The sequence below is a fragment of the Pagrus pagrus genome (genome assembly GCF_965226575.1).
Source record: "Pagrus pagrus genome assembly, chromosome: 4".
NCBI classification, from domain to species: domain Eukaryota; kingdom Metazoa; phylum Chordata; class Actinopteri; order Spariformes; family Sparidae; genus Pagrus; species Pagrus pagrus.
The window spans coordinates 23,448,230-23,474,128 of record NC_140188.1 but is presented as its reverse complement, the minus strand read 5'-3'; the positions used below and the strand labels follow the sequence as shown (position 1 = coordinate 23,474,128).

Genomic DNA, 25,899 nt, shown 5'->3' with positions numbered 1-25,899 from the left:
ATATGGGCCCTTAAACTCAACAAGAAATTGTTTTCTGAGGTAATGAATTAAGTGAGAAGTGGGGTCATTTCCTCATAAGCTCACATGCAATCAGACTCCTTTTTGAAACCAGTGGAGTTGTCCCCTGCTGGCTATTAGAAAGAATGCAGGGTTAAAGCACTTCTCTGTCCATATTCCAGACACTCAATGGTGCCAGCTCAATCGGTCAGTGGACAGCGTCTGGACATCTTGGGATCAGACTTGGAAAACTGGCATGGTAGCAGGAATTTAAAGTTCTCACATGGGCTTACCAGCCAGCCATATTAGTTTCAAATTTTCTGGAAAGTCACCATGCCCACGAACAAAGCACTGCAACGTAGGGAAATGGAAATTTCTACATTGCCTAAAGGACATGAAGTGGCCACCTGTTGTAACGTGTCTGAGCCACCACCCACTAAGGTTCTAGCTAACAGCGTTAAGTACAGCCTCACCTGTATATGATGCAGCTCCACCCACACAGCCAGATGAAACAAACCTGTCCCTTTCTCAAGTTCAGGCACAATCAGGCATCATATTGGCACTGGTGAGGCCACGATACATGACGCTGAAGAAAGAATCCCTGGGCTGGACAAGTTGGTTTAATGCGCAAGAAAAATGTGACACGGCGTTTCAGCCCATACTATAGCAAACGCAATGCTGTGACAATCACAGATTTCCACCTTCTTCCCAGAGCCGACAGCACACTGTGTGTCCGCTCTGCTTTGCTCTCCACAATGGATCTTCAACATGGCTACTGGGAAATTGAGATGGAAGAAAATGGCTGTGAAAAACCAGCATTCAGCAGCAACAGGCAGTGGAATTTATGCTTTTAAAGTTATGCCAGTGGTACTTTGTGGCATCCCGTGGAAAAACCTGCCTAGTGTATTAGGATAATGTCCTCATTTTACAGCTGCTCTTCCAGCAAACATCTCCAGCACCTGGAAGAAATCCCATCCAGATTTCAGTCCAGTGCCCTCAAGCTAAATCCCATCAAAATGCTGTTTTGATCCTGGATCAGGTTGAATTTTGGGCCAAGTTGTATTTAAAAACAGCTTGTTCGAGAATGGCCTACTCCAGGCTCAGCAATATAAGTAAGAGCATTCCTAGGACTTTGTTCATATTACCGCAAGTTCATCAGGTACTTTGCAGTGTTCTGCTACATGCACTCACTGAGAGGAATGGGCTCCTCGACGTCAGGATGCATTCACTTATCAGAAACATGCTGGATTTTTAAAAAAAAAGCAAAGCGTAAAGGTAATTTCAGATATGCCTTGACCCAGGTCTGGTGGTTGGGAAGGGGTAGTGAAATTGAAGTATGTCAGACAGGGAAGGAGACCAGACGCAGGACACAAGACAGACTCTCTTGAAAACCATCCACTGACAAGCAGCTCCTTCTTCCCTCTCATCACCCTGATAAGCCCTCCTCTGCAGCCTGAGCCACACACCTCATCACAGGCTGGCTGGACTGAGTGAAGCCGACAGGTCTACTAGCGGCGCTGATGTCGTTATCAGTGTGAACACAACAGGGATGTAGTGGAGCTAATGATACCTCTCTCTCACAACAAGTGAGAATTACTGAAACAATGCAGGGGCTCAACCGGTTCTTTAATTACTCAACGGATTAATGAACTGCAGTTGTGTCAGGTCGAAGGTGTATGGGTGATTAGCACTGTGGAGAGAAAGCCCGAGTCGATGTACATGATTCGAGCTGAACAGAACGACAAAACTTTGTCATAATGAGTTGTCACTCACGTCCCTAGTTGGCGCCCTCGAGTCAAAAATCTCGCCCCTCATCTTGTAAGCCTCTCTTTTTCCTGCTGCTTTCAACACTTGTTTCTGGCGTGTTCCCTATGTCCCCCTGTCTCACTCTCCCCCCATCTGTCTCACTGATTGCTCTCCCCCTACGTGCCTCCCAGGCCTGGCTCTCCACCTCTCCCCTCTCGCTCTCACTTCTCTAATGAGAGTGTGTGTTACACAGGCATTCAGAAAACCTCCTCGGCTAATTACATGACAAGCATCTCGTTCTGGGACACTAATGAAGAGGAATAGCGAGCGGTAGACGCCACTGGAGTGGTGGTGTGTGTGTGTGTGTGTGTGTGGCGGTTGTTCGGGGGGTCAAGCTGGACACTGGGTGGGGTGTTTGTGTGCATGTGTGTGTGTGTGTTGGGGGGGGGGGCGGGAGTATTCTGGCGCCAGTCCAGCAGCTTATCAACCGGGGCATGTTGGACTCAGCATCTCGTTCTCTCCCTCCCTCCTCGTCTTGCTTTTTTCCTTTCATCTTACTAAACTCTCATCCTTTTTGTTTCTCACCAAAAATCGGGTTTTTTTTGTCAAGCAGCATTACATTTACACTCATTAAAGATGGTGTATAGTCTGAAAAGCACGCTCATTCTCTCAGTCTTTGAACCGTGATGTAAAATACATGTAAATCCATGATCTGTCACTGCTCGCTGGCCTCTGTGCTTTACTGGCTTTTTGCATAAAACTGCTAAATGTGCGGTGTTTGTTTCGACAGCAGAATCGGTCGGTCACGGGCACGGCATTAATTAAACACAACACTGACAAAAGCTACAGTATTTGCACGCGCGTAGCCTACAGATAAACCCACACACAGCGGAGACAGAAATGGGAGAGAGAGAGCGACCTAGGCAGAGATCCAACGACTCAGCATGTGGTTTGGAGGAACTCGTTCTGTCAAGAGGCACACTCGGACAGAAGATCGCTGTCCCGTACCATCCCCTTGTGAAACGCTTGAGAAACACAAACCATCTGGAGGCTATAGTGCACACTCTCGACCCATCAAATATCGAGGATGTTTGTCTGATTTACAGGGCCTATTTAGAACTGTTTGGACAACTTGGCTGAGGGATTGGTGCTTTAATTAAAGATAATATCAAGAGCTAATATTGGCCCCAAGACCTTTGCCTCGCAGTCAACAGTGCAACAAAGTCATGGTTCTGTGGGCGAGGGTGAGAGTCTTAGCCACAAACACGTCTAAATGAATCTAGTCAGGCCCGATACAAAGGCTTCTCCATGTTCTTTATTTCGCTGAGGTTACTGCCCCATATTCCCCCCAACTCTCTCTCAGCCGATGCCAATAGCAACGCAGGCTTTTTCAGGCCCAAGCCCACCGCAGTGATGGCATATTGATACTGTCATAAAATATTTCATCCTCACTTTATTCATTAGAACTGCGCTTTAATCTAAAAATATCACGGGCAGAGAATAAAACAGAGTTTTCAGCGGCAGAAAGATTAGGCCTGTGCTCCTCTCGCTGAGCACCACAGCTCGGAAACACTGAGGCCCAAAATAGATGTTCTTCTCATAAAGGGCTCCTTCTTTGTAGTCGGCATACAGCAACAACATCTGCAGGGCAGTTTCTATGGGGGGAACAGATTCGGGCAGGCTATCAAAGAGAGAGGCGATCTCCTGTGAGAAGTGGTGGGCGGAGGACTTCCATATTCTCTTTCTTTCTTTCTTTTTTTTTTTTTTGCTCTTTCCCTCTATCTCTCGCTTCCAAAAATCTGTAGCAATCAGGATGATGCTAATAAAAGACCATTAATATCACCTGTCAGAGCTATCTTTGGAAGATCCAAAATGAGAAAATGAGACAAAAGGATTCACAGTCTGGAGCTGCTCACTGAGATGCAGGGAACGAATGGGGGACCGACAGCAGTATGGTTCGCTGTGCCGATTTAAATAAAGCATTGGGATGACAGAATTCCATCAGTGCTCCAAGATAAAGACACAACACAAGGGCTACGGGATGATTCCGTCCATCATTTGGTTTGAAGCATCTTCAGAGTATTTATCTTTTAGTCTTAGAGATGTTTCGGCAACCTCACATGGGGTTTGAATTCAGCAGTGCACTCAATGGTGGGATTGTCACTCCTGAACAGATGGTAAGAATAAGAATATGACCTCTTACATGACTCCAGATACTGTAACTTTCAAGGTGGAGAGTGAATCTGTCATGAAAACATTCTCTCAAAATGTTTAAGTCCTGGTGGTTTCAGCTGAGGAATATGACATTATACAATGTCAGCATAGTACAGATAATCATTTATTCAGGCATTGTTTCAAAGGTCCAATTTGTAAGAAAGCTGATTTTTGAGTCCTATTTCCAAACCATAAAAACACTGACGCTTTGGGATTGTAGGTTGGTCGACCGCCATCCCAAAGCGTCAGTATTTGATGAGTTGGGAATCAGGCTCAAAAATCAAGTTTCTTACAAATTGGACCTTTAAAGATTTCTGATATTCAGGTAGAAATTGACCTCTATCAGTTATATCAGTTATGGTTGGGTTCAGGCAACAAAACTACTTGGTTAGGTTTAGGAAAAGATGACGTTTTGTGCATCATCGGTCAACTTATAGCCTTGAGTATGAATAAATCAACACTGACCTTCGCTTTCATGAACAGCATGAACAGCAGTGTCCTGAGTGAAAGTCCCGGCCCATCCACCAACCCCCACCTCCACCCTGTTTGGAGTGTCTCGCTCTTTATACAACATCACCTGACAATGTTTATGCCTTATATTTGTACACATCTGTTTTCCACATAACCTAAAAAGAATTATTGGTGTATCACCTGCACGCTAAATTGGACTTTGGTATTTACAAGACACACTTCTGAAGTTGTGCAATGTGTTAACAGATTGAAGCGATTGGCCTGGTTAAATTCACAGCTGATGTAGATGCAAGAGCGCTGTAAGATTTCACCAAGCAAGTGATGATGGAGGCCATAAAAACCCCTGCAGGTCTTTTGACTGATGGCTTTTACTGGCGGTGACGGCGAGGCGTTCACTATCTGTTTAATGCAAAACATGAGCCCCAGCCGGCACATAGATGGGGGCTCTGATCGGAAAAAGGTGGCACCATTCTCCCATAATCGGGGGGCGAAAAGGCGAGGGGGCAACGTGATGATAGTGGCTTCATGCGGAGCAGAAGTGTATCGAGGGCCTCGCCTTTGAACTGGTGAGCCAGCTAATTGAAACAGCATTGCCGGGGCATCGGCTGGAGATCTGGATCGCATTCATCGCCGCTTTTATTCAATTTGGTCTCATCGTAGGGGCGCGTCCTGTGCTTTTCTCTCCACATGGCAATAAGTCATACCCTCGCCTTTTGCCCTCGACGTGTTGCCCATCTGTGTCCCCCGGGGGCCTTGAGGCGCTGAGGCCCGCTGAAAGCAGAGGGATTCAGACGAGGTCTTGAGAAAATGCAGGCTCCCTGCCACTGAGCCCCTTATGGTACTTCTTCACGCCTCTCACCTTGGACTTGACCCCACCCCGCTCTTCACTCACACAGTCACACACACACACACAGACACACACACACCTCCTTACTCCTACTTTCAAGATTTACTGTTAAGAGCAGGGGCTGTCAGGAAGTTTGAACCGTGCACTTTCTAATTCAAACAAATGCTGCACTGGGGTCACGGAATTATCATGGAGTCACAAGGTGTTTCAGATGACTCGCAAGTGTTGAGTGTTAGGCTGATAGAGAGAGAGGGAGACTGCACTCTGTGCTGTTAGGTAGCAATGCAGCGGAAAGCTTGTGACCTTGCAGCGTGGAAATAAATAAACAAATAAAGCGATAAATAAGCAAATAGATAAAGCTTCTCACTCTTACCTGGTTATCACTTATTTCTATCACAGCAGGTGGATGTAGATCTTGCGTTGTGGTGGGGGTGGAGGGTGGGGGGGGACTTCTCATTTCGCAGAAGAGTGGTCAACGTTTCTGTCATAGCTTTAATCAGCGGCCCACACGCCGTTGGTTGGGCTTAGGCGGTAGACAAGGTGGGGGATGAGATGATAGTCAGTGATGTAGAGTAAATAAATATTCAAGAAGCAGACGCTTCTCAGGTGCATTCTGGCAAGACCAGAAAACAAATTGATTTGACAGTGACAGTCCCTCAAATGGTTCGCCTCGATGCCAGATTTTAGAGGTTCACCACGCAGGACTATTGGAATCTACACCAGGAGATATTCAGCAGAAAATGTAAAACACAATATGATGGTTTGATTGAAAAAGGGATGAACGGAAATGTCCAAACCTCTACCTGATGTGGCACACACAGATGTTTCACAGGAAGATCAGCCATTGTCATTAACATTGCGCCCCTCCTCTCCGTGTGATGTTTTCCTGCCTCTTTTCCTGCTATTTTCCACAGCAAGACTTTTGTCCTTACGTGAGAGGAAAACAAACCAACAAATAAACCAAACTTCATTCAAATTTTGCTTCATTTCAAACAGGCAGTTTTATCAAACCATTGCCCATAACAAGATAAGGGTTATTTAAGAAATGAGTTTAAAATGACACATCAGTTGTTCCCTTCTGTGTTTCATTGTGTAACTTCCCTGCAAACCTCCCAGCTGACTAACTGGACACTTCACCCATGGATGGATATAAGGCTGGGAAAAGTTAGGTCCACACTACACCCATATGCCCACTCCACTCCACTCTCTCTGCAAGTTTACACCTGTGCTGCGGCTGCACGTGAAGTCCACAGGCTGCACGCACAGTCAGGAGAGCAGAATTTGGAGAGGATCACCGTATGATTGAGGGAGGAGGGACTAAAAGTGTGCTTAATATTCCTTCCTCTGTGGGACTCGCTGCGAGCAGGTACAGCATCTCTGCAGTCCACCGCTCCTCAGCTGTCACACCGCTCAGCTGCCCGGCGCCTCCACTTCACAGGAAACTTCTCATTCCGCCGCGGTCGGTCGGTAAGTGCAAACTTTTTTTTTTTTTATTCTACCAACATGGGCTGATGAGGGCTGAGGAGATGAGTGATACCGTCGCTGCTGCTTTGATGCGTCAGGGTGAAAGTGTTGGCTTTTTTAAAAAAGTTGTCTGCTTTTCTTCCCGTCAGGAATTTCTCACAAAGCGTGCAGCAGCGCGCTTTTCTATTTTTTCTTCTTCTTTTAATTGAGATGCTCCGCTTTCGACCTGATTCATCTCTGCTTATTGCCGCAGCAAAGTAAAGTTGCATGCGCATTTTTACGCTTTTTTTCCAACCTGAACTTCACCTCTCTCCACATTCTTTATTTTGATTTTTCCTTCATTGTGTAAGCTTGAGACCGCCTTCAAATACACAATGTGTAAGTAGGATCTATTTATAGAGCTAAATTAGATCCATAATTGGAGCCATATGGATGCTTTTCTCCTTTATTTCTTCTTTTTTTCCCCTCTCTCCCATCAAATCAATGACATTGTCAAAGCCCAAAGGTGCATGCGTGCAATTGAATGACAGAGCTGATTTGCACATTCTTCACTTACTGTATGGGGACTTTTTTTCCCTCCAACAAGAGCATCCGAATCTTTTTGAGCCCGTGAACATCTGCACGCATTGAGCAGTTGCGCATCTCCCCTCAATCTGTCAGCAGCTGCCGCCAAACTAGATATGCCAAATTGCTTAACATATGAATGTGAGGAGGATGGGACCTGCCACTGCCCATGTACACCATTCCCCCCCCACCTCTAATGCAACCCTCCAGCTCAGTTTGCACTCTCTTTTTGTTGACGCTGCTCCAAGTAAACAATGTTAAGTGATAAGCAGAGTGTGTAGGAGGGGAGGGAGGAGAGGAAGAGGAAGGAGGAGAGGAGGATGAGGAGGAGGAGAGAAGTGATGGAAATGCTTCATCCGAAATCCCTTTTTTTTTTTTTTTTACCAGAAAACCAGCAGGCTTTACTTTAAAAGAGATACATCAAAACACTCCTGTAAGAGCTGTAACCTAAATCTGATCCAATCTGGATGTGATGACGTGATATTGTGTGTTTTAAAACTACAGTTTTCAGCCTTGACACTGTGCAGCTGATGTTGCAGCTCAAACGTCTCACTCTCCTCTCTTTCTCTTCTTCTTTTTTTTTTTTTTTACCCTCTCCCCTCTCCCTCCTCCTCTCCCACACACCTAACGCACACACACACTCATAGTATATACCACACACTTGCACACAGAGTGTAAACAGCGTGTGATAGATAGGTCACTCCACCCTGCCTCCTCTGTTTGCGTGTTGATCCCTTCAGCAGGCCCTGCTTCTCCTGTCCGCAGCGTCCGTGATGAGTTACTACATGGATCCAGTTTCTTCCTACCCGGCCCTTCACCCCTGTGACCGTCTGGGCGCAATGGTAAGACCTCCCTCGTAAATTACCCCAGTGTTAGGGCTGCCTCAGCTACCTGCCACACAGCCGGTCAGGAGCGAGAGGGAATGAGAGTTTGTGTGTGTGTGTGTGTGTGTGTGTGTGTGTGTGTGTGGGTGCGTGCTGCTCAGCCACATGGCAGTGCAGGAATGCGTGCAGGAGGTGCATATGAGATGTGTGCTCGTATGTGTGTTAGCAACTCTGGATCCCATCACCTCACAGGAACACGCTCTAGCTGAGTATTGTTCCTGTTGAGGTCGGTCCAGCAGAGTTGCACTAATAGAGCCTGTATCTGTACACGCTGTTCTTCGTGATTTCGTCAAAAGTTAGGAAACAGTGTTGAACAAGACGTTTTTCTACAAGGCTGTGAAATCGCCTGCATGAGCTCCTCTGTGTTGCACAACCACCCCGCGCCGAGTTGCACTTCTCTTTAGCGGGTAATATTGTAAATACAGAGACCTGTGGGCCTCCAACCTTGCCACTAACCAATCAAATTGGAGTCCGACCACCCCTGCTGAATAACACTTTCCTCGGCTGAGACACCCGCACGGTGCTCTGCAGCGGTCTGTTTGCAAGAACACCAAGGCTCTTAACGCTTTCCAAATGAGAGAGCTGAATACAGAGTCAGAGACAGTGGCAGCCGGGAACATTGGGATTCCTGTCAGATGAGCATTTGAAGGGTGAAGGCCAAGGAGCGGCAAAATAAATGCCTCCATTTGTATGCAGAGCGCCGGCACATTAGGATAAGAGACTGAGGTTATATGCAAATGTAACCCCACCCTGGCCTGATAGAAAACATAGAAGGATACAGCTCCCTGGCTCCTAATTGGCTCAGGTGGTGGGGCTTGCCTTTGAAATTGAGACTACTGTATACCGGGGCAGACGTGGTCAAAAAGGTGATCCTGGGTCAGCCAGGTGGCACCATTCTCTTGAATTTACATGAAATATGAGCGAAAAGCAGCAGGGCCTGATGTGTTTACACTTTAGTCATTGTCAGTGTGTTATATGCTTCACAAAGACTGCATGCAGAGAACAGTGCAACAAATTCAGGGCTTCCAAGCAGCCTGAAGTACTGTTGAGTACTGTAGTACATGAAATATAAGCAACAGACTTTTAGCTCCTCTGATTTAGTTTTCTTTACAGATATTGATATTGCAGAACGTGACTAGGGCCGTGTCAGAGATCAGTCCTTCGTTCACTCGTTCCCCTCGTCAGTATGTATGGCGAATGAGTAATTCTTAGTACTATTCATAGTTGTTTTCTCAAAAGTGAGTAGTAAATCGAGATCTCAGACCGTCTCGTGACGGTGATTGTCACAGTTATAAAATGTATTGTTGCAGGATTTATAGCAGAAAGTCATATACATGGAATGGGTTACTTTTTCTGTGACATTCTGAATGTACTGTGCAGTGCATGAACTTAACACCGGACACAGTAAAATGCCAGAGGGGAAATAACGTGCACAAAGATAAAAAGAGAGTGATTCCAGACGCAGCCTAGGCCTTTTTATTCATGGCAAATATTTAATTTCGTCAATGCAGGAAATCACTAATGATATTAACAAGTTCCATAGAGATCCAACATAGTGAGCCAACATGCACAAACTGCAGCCTATTACTATTGGTATTAATTACATCGGTAGGATTCCCTTAAAACACAGGTGCAGATAATTACACCTTCCGCTAACTGAAGACGTTGCAGTTCCTTCTTAGAACCACTAGGGGGGCGAATAACCTAAACACACCTGTAAAAAAAAATGTACCTTCCAATTTACTTACTCCATGGGTAAAGTTAAGAGTGTGATTGAAAACATGTCAATAAGCAAATCTGTTATGCCATTCAAGACTTAATATAGGCTTCTAAAAGCTTTAGACTTGAGGCACAAAAACAAAAACCCTAGTACATTAATCAGTCAGATCATTTGACCTTGCACAAGATATTGCTGGATGATCCCGCAGAGATAAAGCATGTAATCAATGTCTCAGCCTAGTCAGATGTCAAAGGAGTGAAATGTGGAAGACTGCTGGGCCTTTTTTTTATTCAGATGTTGACTTATTTGCTGTTATTTGTCAAGGTCTTGGTGCTTTCAATATGTCACGGACTATTAACTCATCCTGTCACAAGCGTTTGGCATATAATACACTCCCATTCTAATCATTGTATTTATGTAAAACATTATTTATAGCTGTAATCACATTTAAGACCATGCTGGTGTCTGTGTTTGCTTCAATTACTATAGCACTACAGGGTAGAAACAGATAAGCAACTACAGAGCCAATTAAATCAAATCAATGGTGCTGTTTGGTCTGGTTGTGGCTGATAAAGGTCACATTTTAATGTTAATATGACTCAGATTGATTAAAGGTGCAACAGGCAAAAATTGTTCACCTGTCGAATTCATACTCAAAACAAATAGGGGGCAGCATATGACCAGAGTGACCGCTTACTGCTGCTAACTGTAGCTGCATTAGCTAGTCAGCGTAGTTAGCCATGCAGCTAGCGGTACAGACTGTGAACTGGGAGCCCCGGGGGAGTGTTTTTCGAACTGGGACAGGATGAGGCTAGCTGGTTAGCATGCTAACTTCAGTAGATATCTCTGCAGCACAATACAAAGACATCATAACATCAAAACTGTTGTTTCCTCACATTCTGTTGATCATTTTAGTTCATTTTTGAATGTTTTTAACTAATATTCTTACATATTGCACCTTAACGAGCAATTGTGGACTAGAAATACATACAGTAAATGGAACATTGTACAGTGTATGTATACTATTACTTAGTTCTAATTGAAAAAAGCATTTAAGGCTTCTTCGAGCTTATCATTAGCCGTCCCTGTTCATTTTTACAAACTGTTGACTGACCACCATTTCAAAGTTATTCTAGACTTGATCTGATCAAAAATATTACGGTGTCGATAACATCTCCAGCGGTATCTATCGCAGCCTATCTGTCTGATCCATAAATAATCCATGTGGCTCCCTCCATGCCTATCTAACTTGGACCTGGACTGATAGGATAAGGCAGCGTCCCACGCAAAACCTCTAAAGGACGTCGTAAACCGGCCTCCCTGATCCTACGGTCGTGTTTGTCATCCATAAAGCTGGCTGGCTACTGATAAATGCTGCTGTGCTTAAATAGGACCGGGCTTATCAGATCGGCAGTCACTCTGTCAGCCAGTCTATCACTTACATATGACATATAACATATGACAGACCATTTCACATCCTTGAAGGGAAATGATCAATTCTTGCACTTTAAATGACAAAGTCTTTTGTGAAATGAATATGTACTTTCAAAGAAGGGACCAAAAAACATTTATGTTAATATATATTTTATTACGTATTTTGCATGGTAAGTTCAAAAGAGCACATTACATCGAGTGTGAGAAAAATCTGAACCCCACGTTCACAGCACTGTCAAAAAACAAACATCCAACAATATCTATTGAGTTTTTTTGTTTGTCGTCGAATGAAGGTTTTGATATGCTAAAAATGGCAGAGTGGCTATCTTCTTCCTATACTATCTCTTGTATCCACACAGAATTTCATATCTCTTCGAGAGAGTCAACTGTTGACTGCTGACTTCCCCTTTAGTGCAGCCTCTTACGTGAACACTTCTGTGATAAGCAGGATAAAACAACACGGCGAAGATAAACTGAATGAGTCAAATTTAGCCGCAAGGGTTATCTGTGCAGTAAAACAATGAAAAAACAAATGTTTTTTTTAAAACCCAAGGTCACGCTATCGGTCAAAGCCACTGGACAGTTTCATCAGTTGTTTCCAGCTTAATCTTTCACTCCATCCCCAGCAACAGAAATAAATGTTTCTCATTGGTTAACAAATAAAACTCTGATTAAACTTAAAGGTCCAGTGTGGAGGATTCAAGGACAGAAATGGAATATGATGTTCGTAATCATGTTTTCATTAGTGTATAATCACCAGAAAGAAAGGATTGTCAGGTTTTTATATCTACAGAGGTAGTGGGTCCTCTTCCATGGAATCTGCCATGTAGCACCACCATGTTTCTACAGTAGCCCAGAATGGACAAACCAAACACTGACTATAGAGAGGACATTTTCAATTCTCACCCCGTTAGGGAGAGTGAGAAAAGGGATGTTCAGTTGGTTGCAATCTGCAAAATCACCACTAGATGCCTCTAAATTCCACACACTGGTCCTTTAATTGTTACAAAACACACACTGATTTGTTTTCAATATGAATAGTAAAACACTCACAAATTGCCTCTTCAGTGGTGATTTGAACAGTATAAGTTTAACAGCACCCATAAGCAGATAAAACCAAGCATACAGATGTAAACTCAGAATAACAGCATGGATCTATTTGATGTTGCTCAGTTCATTTTAGCCTTACCAATACTGTGTTACAATTGTCTCCAGAGGCAGAGTGGAGGGGTGGCAGTGGGCCCTCACACCCAGTTCCCAGGCGTGGTTCACCCTCAGCAGCAGTACTACCCGTCACAGCCCCTTTACATCCAGGATATACCCCTGCAGGAGGTACCCAACGGACACGATGTGTGCCCTACAGGTAAGAAACGGACACAGATACAGTAGTGTTAAGAGATAAGAGGTACTGGAAGAAAAGGCAAAATGCACATTCAGCCTACTGTCCTCGTTAGACCCTTACCTTGACATTATTTCTTAAATGTAATTATTTTTGATGGAGTTAACCTTCTATAAAAGAATCATTCCCCATCAATTATAGTAGATAGATATGCTACTTGTTAGCAACTTTGATGCAGCTGAAAGGTGACACAACTCACCATGTTTTTACTCACACTGTGCGTGCTTCATAATGATCAAAAATAGTCAATTGTTAACTGTGAATAAACGACTTCGAGCCAACAAAAGACTTTGTGTTAACCGGAATGCTGAATGGGCGATTAGTCACACTCTAGCATTCATGTCTGTGATCTTGACACACACATTTTTAACTCCCTCATTTAGATTTTCAGCGTAGGCACACACACACACACAGTTTCCACTTGGCGAGTTGGTGATGTTGACCCTGAGGGCAATGCGTTTACCAGATACCCCCTCTCTCTCTCGTACTCTCTGTCTCTCTCCCTCTTTTGTGTTGGGGACAACCGAATGTCCTGCATTTTCTTGCTTCTTTCTATTTTTTTTTCCTTTCCCTTTTTTCAAATGAGTTTTATTTTAAACTGGAACATTCCTTCCAGTGCATTTGCCTGTGTTTGACTCCGGCCTCTACTCGTCCTCAAAAGTGATTGATGCTGCTGGACTGGGACGCACGCCACGGGAGTAGGGCAGGGGTGCTGGGGGGCACAAGCTTTCTTCCGTCACCTCCCTGAGCTGGATGCAGGGGGCAAGACAGGGGGCCAAAGGGCGGCCATCTTTTTCCCAAGCCTCTGGTTTGGTCTCTAGAGAGGTGGAGGGGGGTTGAGTGTGCGTATGTGTGTGTGTGTGTGAGAGGGAGTCAGGATTTGATGGGATTTGCTGATGTTTGTTGCCAGAGACACACTCCTTCGGAGCCCTCACTTCATTGCTCCCAGCGCTAAACCGTTGACATAAACATTGCTGAGTGGAAAAAAATGACCGAGCGTTGACCCTTTTTTTTTTTCTCATCCTTCTCCTAAATCCTACACGATACAGAGCACAGGTCTAAGAGCATTCGAGCCACCTGGAGATGCTGTTACAGTCATTTTGCTCTTGCCGGTGGTGTCATATCAAGCTGCTGAAGGTTTTGTGCCACCAGATTACAACGTTATGAGTCTGTGCTAACCTCAGAAGCGGCTACATAACCCCTGACACAGTCTCTACTCCCTGTAGCGGTTGCTTTGACTCATTTCTCTCAAACTGAAAACATGGTCACCCCTTGAATAATTTGCACTTCCTATTTCAGAACCCTCGTATTCAATTAGTATATAATTAGAAATAGAGGTGCAACCGTTTTCAGCTTCCTCCTGCTGTGTTAGTGATTTGGCACTTCAGAGAATTCTGCTTTGTAGTCACACATGCTTACCATCCATTTTTGTATCCAATGAGGTTGTGCTAGTTTTAATTATGATGATGTTTTTCTTTCTTAACAGTCAACAGTTACTTTATTTGATCAGCGGGAACAACTGAATCAATCAACTGAAAAATTAAGTCAAACCTCCTCCTCTTACAATATTCATTTAACTTTCATAATTGATTTTTTTTGCAACATGGGGGCAGCTGAGACAACTTGTGAACACAACACATTATCATCTATTGTGATTAACTAGTAGGCGAACATTTGCTTATTTGCACATCCAGATGTGACAAAGTAACAATAATTTGGAGTTGTGTTTCTGGCCACCTGGTGAAAATTAACTCTCTGTTTTTGGTCTCCACCAACTCCTCAGGGAAATATCTGTCTCTTTTGCTGCTAAAAATCCCACTATGGTTAACCAGCTAAATGCTAACTGTGTCTGTCGTATGGTGCTAGTAGTGCACACTGATTTTCTGGAGGTGTTTTTGCTGAAAGAGAGGCCGCTGTGGCCCAAAGGATGCTTTGAGAGTGGTGATCCAGGAAAAACACCTAGTTGTGAGCTGGATAAACCATTGCCGTAAATATCGATGCTGCGCCGGGGCCCAGAGAATTTAGTTACAGTAGCGTCTTTTTGGCCACAAGCTGGATTTTGGTGGCGCTGTTTCTTCTTTTGGTTGGGTCAAGACCTTTGGGAACGTCCAAAAATGTTACATTCTTATATTACTATATAAGAGAAAAATATTGCACCAATCACATTGATATTTTGCGACAGAGTTGCAACTAAAGCTCCATAAATGCAAGCGACCCTCCTCACATTTCTATTTGATACATTGTTATTATATAAAATATTGATTACAGCCACTTTTAGTTTGTGTTTAAGTTCGAACAAGACTGAAATTTGCATTTTGTACAACTTGGCGCTTGGCTCTATTTTTGGATCCCAGGTCTTAATGTATCTGCAAACTACAAACAGAACTCATTACGTCATAACAATGTTATGTGTTGAAAACGTGTATGTTGAAGTAAACATGAATGCACTGTGATCCTACCCTCTCACTGAAGTTACATAGTGCACGAACAAGTGTGCACCACACTGTACGAACACTATACCATCAACATGATTTTGAGGCTGATATTGTGAGGTAAAAAAGTTACATAATGTTGTCTGAAAACATTTTAATGGAACAAATAGTTACTAGGTGATCACAAATAAAAATAAAACCAGTTACTTTTAAAAGCAAGTATGGCAGGTAAGTCTTTGACAACACTCTTAAGTATCTTGCAAACTAAATCCACTGTCGTGGATATATGACTTGATATATTTTATTTAACCTTGAAAGTTAACAAGCTCAAGTCACTTCTCCGAGAATGGATTGGGTGTTGTTAAAATGAAATGTGCGAGTGTGAGAAAGAAAGAGTGCAGAGCAGATGTGAGGCGGGGATGTTGGACGTTAAAGGACCATCGCATGTTTGGCCCAGAGCCCAATGTCACACACACTGCTTCCTGACAACAGCCATGCCATGGTGATGTTTACACTAACCCAGCTCTACTCTTCACTATCCAACCCTCGCACCACAGGGCCTGCTGTAAACTCCCATTGTGGAAATTCACTGTATGTGTGTGCGTGGGTGTGTGTTACTGTGCGATCTCATTGAAATCCAGGCACAGATATCACACACATGCAGACACACTCCACCAACATCCTGCAGTGATGCACACTCCACATATTCATTCATTAAATTCACACCCTGCACTCTGGTGTGTATTGTATTACTGCATCCTCCCATTCAGTAAAGCGGGCACAGACACACACACTCAAAACACACACACACATCCACTCACTCCCAGGCACTCATGAGTTCACTGTACATTTAAACATACCCTCCCATTTAGTACACGCAGACACAGCTGTGATCTGGCACTCAGGGACCATTGGCCTGTTTTATTTGATGTGATTTGACAGCTGGACAGTTGGAAGAGAAGGGGGGACGGGGTGGAAAGCAACGGAGAGTGGGCGGAATACAGTTTGAGGAGAGAGGACGGATAAGGAGAGGGATAAGTCACAGGACTAGCATTGGTGGGAGGAGAGGAGCCGAGGGGAGGAGGATCTGAGATGTGGGGCCTTGGGGTGGGGGGTGCTTTCGCCTCTGATGAGGGGCACGTCCTCACGGGCGCAGGCCCATTTTTTATTTCTAAAAGTAAACAGGCAGCCTGCGGGGGTCTGGGGGGTTATGGGAAAGGAGGAAACAGTGATGCTAATCAGGCCGGCGCACACTTCCCCCTCCAACAATAAAACAAAACAAGAGTGGAAACACGGAAAAGCGACAGACGACTGTGGAGGAATGGGCTTCACCGCTGCCATGGTCCTAGATTTGAACTGCACAGTGCAATGATGGCTCTTAGGCAAGAGGTGTCAGTCAGTAAAAAGAGGAAAGAGACAATCTGTTACTACTCCACTGTACATTTGTAAGTATTCTTAGAAATCTGGGTTACAAAATTTTGTAACCCAGATTTAGCACTGGACTTCTGAGAAGTGATTGCATTGTGCATTGAAATCAGGCCATTCACAGATAAAGTCGCTCTGGAATTTCTATCCCACAACTCAAAGCACTAAAAGGAAACTATCTCAAAGAGTAATTTCTGGTGAATATACTTTTTCTTTTGATAAGCCATTAACGTGAGCGCTTTTCTCAATAAATACTCTTGACCTTAGGAATCAGTATTTTCCCTCACGACCAGCTCTTGGCCATGTCGCCCGCCTGAAGAAAGATACTTTCCTGTTTGCCTTTTCAAAGAGATGTTCTGCTCTGAAGCATCAGCAAAACACCAGATTTTCAAACACCTCCCCTTCCCAGACTTCTACGAGTTTTATTTCTAGGAAGTGTTTCATTTGGCAAGTTTCTCTTAGCGCGGTGACTAATTACAAACCACTTCAGTTGGAGAACATGCAGTTCTGGAGACGCATGCAATCACTGACGGGTGATGATGCAACAGATGCCAGCTCATCAGGAAAGGTGGTGCTTTAATGAATCCTAAGAGAGACCTCCCATTGTTTTAATGTTTATATCATGAGCGCAGCAATATTCACAGACTGTTAACTACGATGAGTGTACACCAGTAATGGCTGGAGTGAATACCTCTTACTGTGTCCCGTAATGTGCAGTCATAGTTGAATTCAGTCCGTGCTATAGTAGGTACAGCTCAATTCCTCATAATCACTCAATATAAAGTGCATCGATACAACAGTTAACAACAACCAGCAACTGTATTTTCACAGCCATACAGATCATTATCATTTCAAAATGCACCACTCTTTTGAGTGGCTTTTCTTACTATAATGTACAGCCTTCATTTGTTCAATGAGAGATGAATTAAAACCGCAGACTGATGTATTTTCCCCTCAGCTACAAGGACTAGTGGAGCTTTATCTGAGAGTGCGGTGGTGAAAGAGAGGAGGGAGGGCAAGACGAGAAGAGGGAGGTCTGGGAGGCAAAGAGACTCGGAGGGGGGTGGGGATAATTGAATTATCTGCACAATGGAGTGATGGGGGGCACGTGGTGCCGCTAATGGAGGAAGAGATGTCCTTTTTAGCGAAGCTAATTGTTCAGAAAAGAGCTGAGCCTTTGTTCAGGGAGGCCCTGCTACTTTCCCAGTGCACTTACATGCACACAATTTAGCAGAGCGCACACACTCAGACACATGCGTGCGTTGACACACACACGCGTGCGCTCTCGGGGGAGATTTGGGAATGTGAGGCACAGGAGAAAGATGTACACACACACACACACACACACACTCACACACAGGGATACACCGCTCTTGTCCCAGCTAACCCTCTGATCTCAGCAGGAGTGCATCCAGCCTGTGGCACCTTCAGACAGCATCCACCACAGATAGAGCTGAGACTGAGCTGCTAGACAGAGGCCACAAGGACCCCACTGTTTTACTGTTACACTGTCTGCTCCCTCTCTCTCTCTCTGTCTGTGTGTGTGTGTGCTTGAGTGTCTGTAAATGACTGACTGATTGATCACATGCTAAATGCTATCCATTCACACAACACACCAAACCTGTTAGGGCCACATTGTCTTGAGATGATTTACACTTCGATTTTGTCTCGGCTGGAGTAATCATTTCTGATTTCACATTTCTGCATGTGAAAGGAAGGTCTCATGTTTGAAACTGGAATAGTCAAAGTAACCCAAACTCTTCTGGCTTGCTGCGAGGGCTCCGGCTTCAAAGACAAATATCACTTGACAGCTGTATGGATTGCTCTAAATGGAATAACCTTTCAGTTAACTCTGTGAAAAGTAGCAGGTGCAACGGTTACATGTGAGGATTATAGACAGGCAGACAACACAGATGTGCCAGTGAGAGACAGACAGCGAGCAGGAGAGAGACACACAGAGAGAGAGCTGCTTCAGCTGGGCGTGCTTTACTGCAACGCAAGTGAGTGAAGCCGGCTAACTGTCAAAACCATGGCAACAGCATTTGCCAGGTGAAGAAAAGAGACACAGAAACCAAAACTTGTTTGATCTGGGACATGTGTCCTCAGCCGACAGACTGCCTGGTTGTTTCACCAGTGTAAGACAATTAACAATCCCTCTTTCTAAATAGGAAATGACACAGTTTGTTTCAACAATAGCTGTTTTTTTGGGGGGGTTCGTATTGTGCAAAACTTTGACACAAGCAGTTGATACAGAGATCTTTATGGAGATAAACCGCATGTTTAGTATTTAACTGTTGCTTTTTTTTTTTAGTACAAATCATTTTTCTCATGTCAGTGTACTGTTCATAAAAATGTGTTTGTCTTCAGGGTCATTGTACAGCAGGCTGTCTAAGCAATAGAAATGGTCATTGCTCTGAGAAACAGTAACACACTGTTCTGAGATACCAGGACAGAAACATGTTCAGTTGTTTCCTAGCAGGAATTTAAAGCAACAATGCTTTTGTAATCAGCTTGTTCCCAACCTTTTTTTTTAATAGCTCTGTTTTTAATCATCATTTTCAGTACGCAAATCTAGAATACAAATCTGCATCAGGATCAGGTTTATTGCCAGGTGGGTTTTTGGCATTCAAGGAATATTCCAAGGTGTGTCGGTGCAAAACAATAAACATAGTAAGTATAAAGAAAGATAAGGAGCAACTGCTAAATGTCAAGAAGCATAGATAGAAAAATGAAAATGAACAACAAAATATGAAAAAAAACACAATATGTTATTTAAATGAAAGAACTGCACAGATTTGAACAGGAATGTGCAAAATATTCGAGGGAAATGTGGAAAATGACACAACATGCATCATGAGGAGCATTCGAAATGTGAAAACCAATTGGTAAAAATACAATTTAAATGCTTTTCATACTACTAAAATAAAATCCAATGTAAAGACGAGAAGACAGGGAGAGGAAAACCCAATTTGGAATTGGCTACAGTGACGCCAGCCCAGATATTAGTCAGCAACACCATTAAACCTCTAATGGCTGCCTTCAGGCACGAAAGGCACCCGGGCTGTCCTTTTAAGAACAGATACGAGGGAGTTCATTAACAGAAAACAAAGAGGTCCAGTCACAGAGAGTGAGAGACTGACTGACTGTGATGAAGTGAGAGGTACTGCTCCCCCGCTTCCATTCTTCTCCTCCATCACCCCCTCCACTTTGCCCCTGGTGAGGCTGCTCCTCTCACCGCAGAACCCACCAGCACTCTTCCCAGACGATGGCTCCTATCAGGCCAATGAAACCTGATCCAGGGCTGCTAATGGAGCCGCCGAAGTACCACCGGTTTGAAAATCCATGTGTGATCAATACCCCTGGCTCCCAATTTTCCATGCAAACACATGCAGGGAGTACATGCAGAAGTATCATATTGACGTGCGTCGTGTGTTGCGCCATATGACTCACTCTAACGAGGTTGCATGTATGGAGGAAGAGGGCTGACGTCTCAAAGAAACCCATCAGATTGTTGCATTAACAAACAAAATAGTCTGTACAATTCCTTTAGTTTCTTATTGTTTGAGCACTTTTGTTATAAGTAGTAGGTTCCAGGGGAACTTATCTCCATTATAATCTATTTCTGATGCCATGGGAGGTGTTCCCTAATGGCAGTGCTTTGCTCAAAGTGGAGCCTTGCTGTAGCTCGAGAGCCCAGTCTTGCTCTTAGTCTTTGTTCTTTTCCAGTGGCAGAACAAATTCTTGATTCAATTTCCAGTAAGGCATGGTCATTGTTCCTGATTATTGCAGATAAGAAAGCACGAAAGTCTAAGAAAAGAAGAAAAAAAAACAGACAGAGAATTAGAACAGGCAGTTTGCCCTGTTCAAACTGAATTTCCATTGATAGTCTTGATGACAGGAGACCCAGTTCGATTGATATTAATACCCAGACGTTTTTTTTTTTTTTTTTAAATATATGTGTATATACCTCATTTTCACTTGTGTAGATATGTTCCTGTTTGCAAAGATGTGCCTCTTTATTAATTCCTGATGCAGCTGAGTAAAGAGACGTGGCTTTTATTGATCAGGACAAGGTGAACAGGAAATACTCTGAGGTGTTTATGAGGGTGAGTTACAAGTTATGAGGAAGCCTGGACCTTCAGAATATAGGACAGTCCTTTTAACTCGGATAGTTAACAGTTCTTCACACATGAACCACAGCTAAACTTGTTGGTACGCGGCTATTTTAAGATCTAAAACGCATCTCCGGAGACAGATTGCTTTGTTACGAACACGATACTGTTCCTTAAACATTCCTAAAAGGGCTCACAGTGTTTCAAATATGGCAATTATATTGTACTCCATGCTGTTTGTGTCCCATTTAGTAAGCCTGTAACATTCCAGTACAGCTGCTTCAGGGCCGTACATGGTGTCATCTGTAATTTAAAGGTGCGTTACGTAGTTTTTGGAGAAGACGTTTTAATTAATTGACTGATTATTTCATGCCTTAACAAACTAAGTAAAACAAACTCTCCTTGTTTTCATGACCGAATAAACTGAACAAACAAACTGACATTAAAGGACCACACCACTCATACTGTTTTACTTTGTTTATATGTGGCGGACCCTGCCACCTTTCTATCTTCAAACAGTGTTCTGGGGAGCTTATTTTCCTCAGAGAACAGCTTGTTAATTGAGTTACGGAAAAACTTTACATTACTGAGTTTGTATTAATATGTGAGCTCGGATGTCTTCCTCAGAACAACACAGTGCCCCTTTAATGATATTTTTTAAAACTTAAAACTCCATAAAGGATGGTACAATGGAAGTTTTGGGGAGCAATAGGAGTAAAAACATTACTCCAGTCGTTTTCTCAGGCTACTCGGAAGCTCCTACATCTCCAGAGTGTTTCTCACCCCTGTAAAAACGCCAGCAAATTGCGGGAACATGTACAGTAGACTCCCTAACTGCGTGTGATGACGGTGGAGGGGGTCTTGGCACAAGTGGGTTCCCACAGAGACACGGGGGAGGTGGTACTGTAGTAGTGTGTGTATGTGTGTATATATGTGTGTGTAAGGGTTGTGAGAAGGGGAAGGGGGGCCAGCATTGTAATTGAATTGTGAATCAACTGGCAAGTCAGCCTCCAAACACCGCCCCCTTCAGCTGTCGTCGCTCTCCGGCTCTGTGCAAATGCAACGCCCATAGCCACAGATAGAGAGGAAGGAGTGAGTGTGTGAGTGAGTGAGTGAGTGAGTGAGAAAGAACGAGGAAAAGAGGGAGTGTGTGTACATGTATCGGAGAGGGAGAGAGGGAAAGAGGAAGAGAAGTTGAAAGAAGCTGAATTTGTAGAGAGAGAAGGTGACTCGGCCGGTACAACTGAGCGGGGGCGCCGACGGAAGAGAAGATTTTCCCTGATATTGTGTGTAGGGGGTCTTTTTTTAAATTTTTTTTATTTGGAGCTGTTAGAATAAATAAAAAAAAAGAGGGACGCTCGGCGTTATTAAGTCACGCTGGTCTGATGATCATGACGGCAGCTGTCGATATGAAACCGACGTTAACAATCATAAAGGCTGAAAAGATGGACGGTGAGTAATCCAACTCTTCTCTGACAGCTAACACGAGACTAACTGTACTACTCCGAAATGTTTCTGCCCTGTAACGTAACCAGCTGGTGACAGATCGCGTCGATGCTAAACCACACTGAACGGTAATCAGATGCGCTGAGAGGGACATTACGTCCCGAGCGTATTTCGGTGTGAAGACGGCGCTGGTTGCTCAATATTGGACAAAACGCAACACTTGAGACAACATGCAATCACGCCGGAGGCTCCACAGTCATGTAACGAGCCCCTGTGAGCAGTGCGTGTTACTTATTGTGATTGAATGGATCAGCCTGTGTGTGTTTTGTTTTTAAAACAGCAATTCACAATATGATGATTTGTAGAAAACAAACTTAAAAACAAATGTTAAGTTCTCTCTGAGATGACTCTGACATGTCCAGTGTTTAGATATCCTCTCATGCTGCTGACACACTTCCACACACCCGCGTGTTTTAAAGTAACCCAGCTCTGAACTAACCACTTTTTTTCTCAGATGTGCTTGTTGTGTCCCTGCTGTAAGTTTCCTCACATTTTGTGTTGCTCAAATGAACTGCTGCTACACGCTGTGTTGGCTCTGAGGTTTCTCAGTGGCACCCCTCTCTTTCATCCTGCTTTCATCTCACTGGGGATCTGTCTCCATCTCCCCTCTCTATTCCCATCTAAGCACCCATCTCTGACCCCCTATCTTCAGTGCCACACACTGGGAGAAGCCAGGGCGTTCTGCCCAGCCGGCATGGGAGAGACAGGCAGTAGTGCCTAATCACTTCCCTCCCCGCCAACCCCCCTCCTCCTCCTCCTCCTCCTCCGCAGTGGTTGAAACTGACTTTCCAGAGGGAAGGAGAGGCAGGCTGAGGTGATGATTCTGCAGTGCTGAGGCTCGCCTCTCTGACCCCGCTGCCTGGAAGACTTGGCTTGCTCCAGGGGTAGTCCAGGGCACATGCAGGGAAACCCACGGCCGTGAGCTGTGTTTGTGTTTGTCTTCAAAACCCTTTGTGTGGGTTTCACTTCTCACTTTTACCCAGAGCGATGTTACACATGGTGGCATGTTTGGATGATTTGCATTTAGAAGCTTTTTTTTTTTTACATGAACTAATCCCCCTGTGCTTTTGCAGCTCAGGTGGCGTTAGTAGAGCAGCAAGCAGCGTCGGTGCATCATAGAAATTTGATGCTAATTGCTAGTGTTGACCCACAAAGAGGCTGTGACTCACCGCATTAACCACCTTCTCCTCAGTGTCAATACCTGCAGAGCCTAGATTCACACATGCACATCTCACAAAATGCACAGAAAAAAGTGCTGACGGCTGCAGTTAAGTTGCCAAAGCGTAGCGCTGTCTTGCAAAACCGTTTCGCAATGCGCGCTCCTCGCTCGCGCTCACTCGGGTGCACCCGGGTCAAGCTGAGGCTGCCAAGGAGCAGTTCACGACTTCACACAAACACTTCTTTTTCTCCACGGCTCTCTTGGCACACTCTTCACACGCCGTTCTGTTCGCTCCCCGGTATTCCCATGCTTAGAAGATAAGTGTGCCACCAGCGTCCAAGGCTGTTCCTGATCAGAAGAAGACACAACAGGGACGTTCTGTGTCGCAGCCATGCAAAGGACCATGACAGGCTCTTTGCTTACAACTTGCTGAGAGAGATAAGTGCTCCATACGAAGCCAGAATGCATTTGTAGATTTGTGGGATTGTGAAAGTAGCAGCGGTCCCAGTGGACAAGGCTGCACGGCTTTTCACAGGCAAGAGCTTGCTGTCTTTTTTTTTCTTTCTCCAGACACCTGCAGCCACGGACTGTACATGCATACATACCCCACTAACAGGCTTAAGTGGCTGCCAGCCCACCTTCCTTTATTGTTTGTTTTCCCTGCGACAAAAGTGAAGCTAGTGTCAGCTTACCCAAGGCCTGTCCTCTCTCCCTGCAGCAGAGGTAATTCCTTTGAAAGTGCTCACACGCTGCCAGGGTCAGAGGTGCACCCAAACAAGGCATCTAAAGTTCCGCAGAGCTTTTATTTCTGCTGTGTGGTTCAAGTAGCCAATTCACTGACAGCGCCGCCGCTTCAGCGTAACACAGATCATGGTAGCTTCTTGTGAAAGCATCGTGTAACCATAACAAAACTTTCAGCCCTGGAGAGACAGGTTTTGGAGATAGGGGAGAGCATTACTTAATGGGGAAGGTGTTGTGAAATGGCAGACATGAAAGCACAAGCACCTCGTGTTTCTTCTAGTCTTGTATTATTGAAGTTCTTATTGATTGTGCACTTGAGTAACATTTCTTGCTGTGGTTAAGCTCAAGAGAGCGTTGTCAATCATTTACAACGCATTTTGTGTGTTTTGCTGTTTTAGACCTGAGTGAGTCGTCCCTCTTTTTGCTTTCCTTCTCTATTCGTCAGGCCTGGAGGTCGGGGTTCAGTGACTGACAGGAATGCTTGTGAGCATGCCCTGCTGGGTGGCATGCATGGAGGCATAGAAGGAGCATGAGTGGGAGGCCAGCTTTTTATCTGATCAAATCGCTGCTGTTTGTTGTAACTGCCGTGCCTGATGCTTCTGCTATGAGCCCTTATAAGGTATCCCGTTCCACGCCCGCCACGTACAGTATGCACGCACAAGCACGCACAGGCCGCGCCACAGACAAATGACTCCTGGAGATGCTTCGATGAGTCTCTTTTCCACAAGGTGCCTCCCATGCTGGAGAGTGGTAGCCTGTGTTAGAACAGAAGGTGTTACGTAAGCCTCAGGTTTCTGCTTCGGTGTGTTTGTGTCAGCACTCCTTCAGTAGAGCACTGTAATATATGCCAATATTTGAGTGTGCGTGGCTGCCTGGCAGCTGTGCAAACACTGTTTGGGTGATCCAGGCTTCTCTTGATGTGGTGTGTCAATGAATCGGGCCAAACAGAGCGAATCAGTCCGTTTTTCATCTGATGTGCGCCGTGTCAGACTGAGGACAAGATGGTTTGCCGGATCAAAACTCGATTAGTCAGTCCAGTGTTCAGGGCATTACCCATATATCACTAGGTAGTGTTTGACAAGGCCATGTCTGTGCCTAGAGGGCAACAGATACCAGCCTACTCAATGGGCCTCCCTGTGCTGGTCAGCCTTGTCAACAGACTGGGTGGATACTAGTGAAGTAGCTGCCTGTGTGTTTCCACAATGACCTCGTCTTTCTTTCTTTCTTTCTTTCTTTTTTTTCCATTGATGCCAGTGTGTTACATAAAATGGGTTATTCCCCCCATTCAGCCAGCGTTTCATTCATTTCTCCTTCATTCAGCTCGTCATCTGCTGTGTTGCCCATATAAACATAAAACAATTATAGTGCGTGGGTCCTATCTCGGCGCTTCCCTGGTGACTACACGCCTTAATCTTTGCTTATAAAGCTTAGTCATAAAGTAAGGCGTGTTAGCACCAGATACAGCAGTCGGCTAAATAGTAAGCATATGGTGAGGGAGACAGAGGGGGGGGATGGAGGGATGGAGCGAAGGAGATCTTTCAAGGTGTGGCCGATATAATAATGAATAGTTCTGGCTGTGAAACAATAATGAGAGATCAAAAAAGATTACAGGACAAGCTGTCTTCAACAGCTTCTTGTTTTACTCACATTCCACCAAAAGCCAACAACAAAAACAAAGGAAAATATGTTCCTTGGATGGGGAAATAAGGCATTTACAAGCTTTTTTTGTAACAGACGACTCTTTTTTCAATCATTCACCCACCCACTCACACAATTCCTCCTCT

General features: G+C 44.5%; 1 protein-coding gene across 3 annotated transcripts in view; it reads left to right on the top strand.

The window, feature by feature from the left end:
* Positions 1 to 7,992: 7,992 nt before the first annotated feature.
* ets1 (v-ets avian erythroblastosis virus E26 oncogene homolog 1) overlaps positions 7,993 to 25,899 on the top strand; it is a 38,288-nt gene continuing 20,381 nt past the window's right edge. The window contains exons 1-2 of one of the 3 annotated variants that reach the window (XM_084350301.1): positions 7,993 to 8,145; positions 12,557 to 12,704. In XM_084350301.1, the coding sequence (XP_084206427.1) occupies positions 8,077 to 8,145; positions 12,557 to 12,704 (217 nt within the window). In that variant the 5' untranslated portion in view covers positions 7,993 to 8,076. Of the gene's footprint in view, positions 8,146 to 12,556; positions 12,705 to 21,803; positions 22,162 to 25,899 lie in introns of those variants that run through there. The other 2 variants (XM_084350300.1, XM_084350302.1) reach the window with 2 other exon arrangements.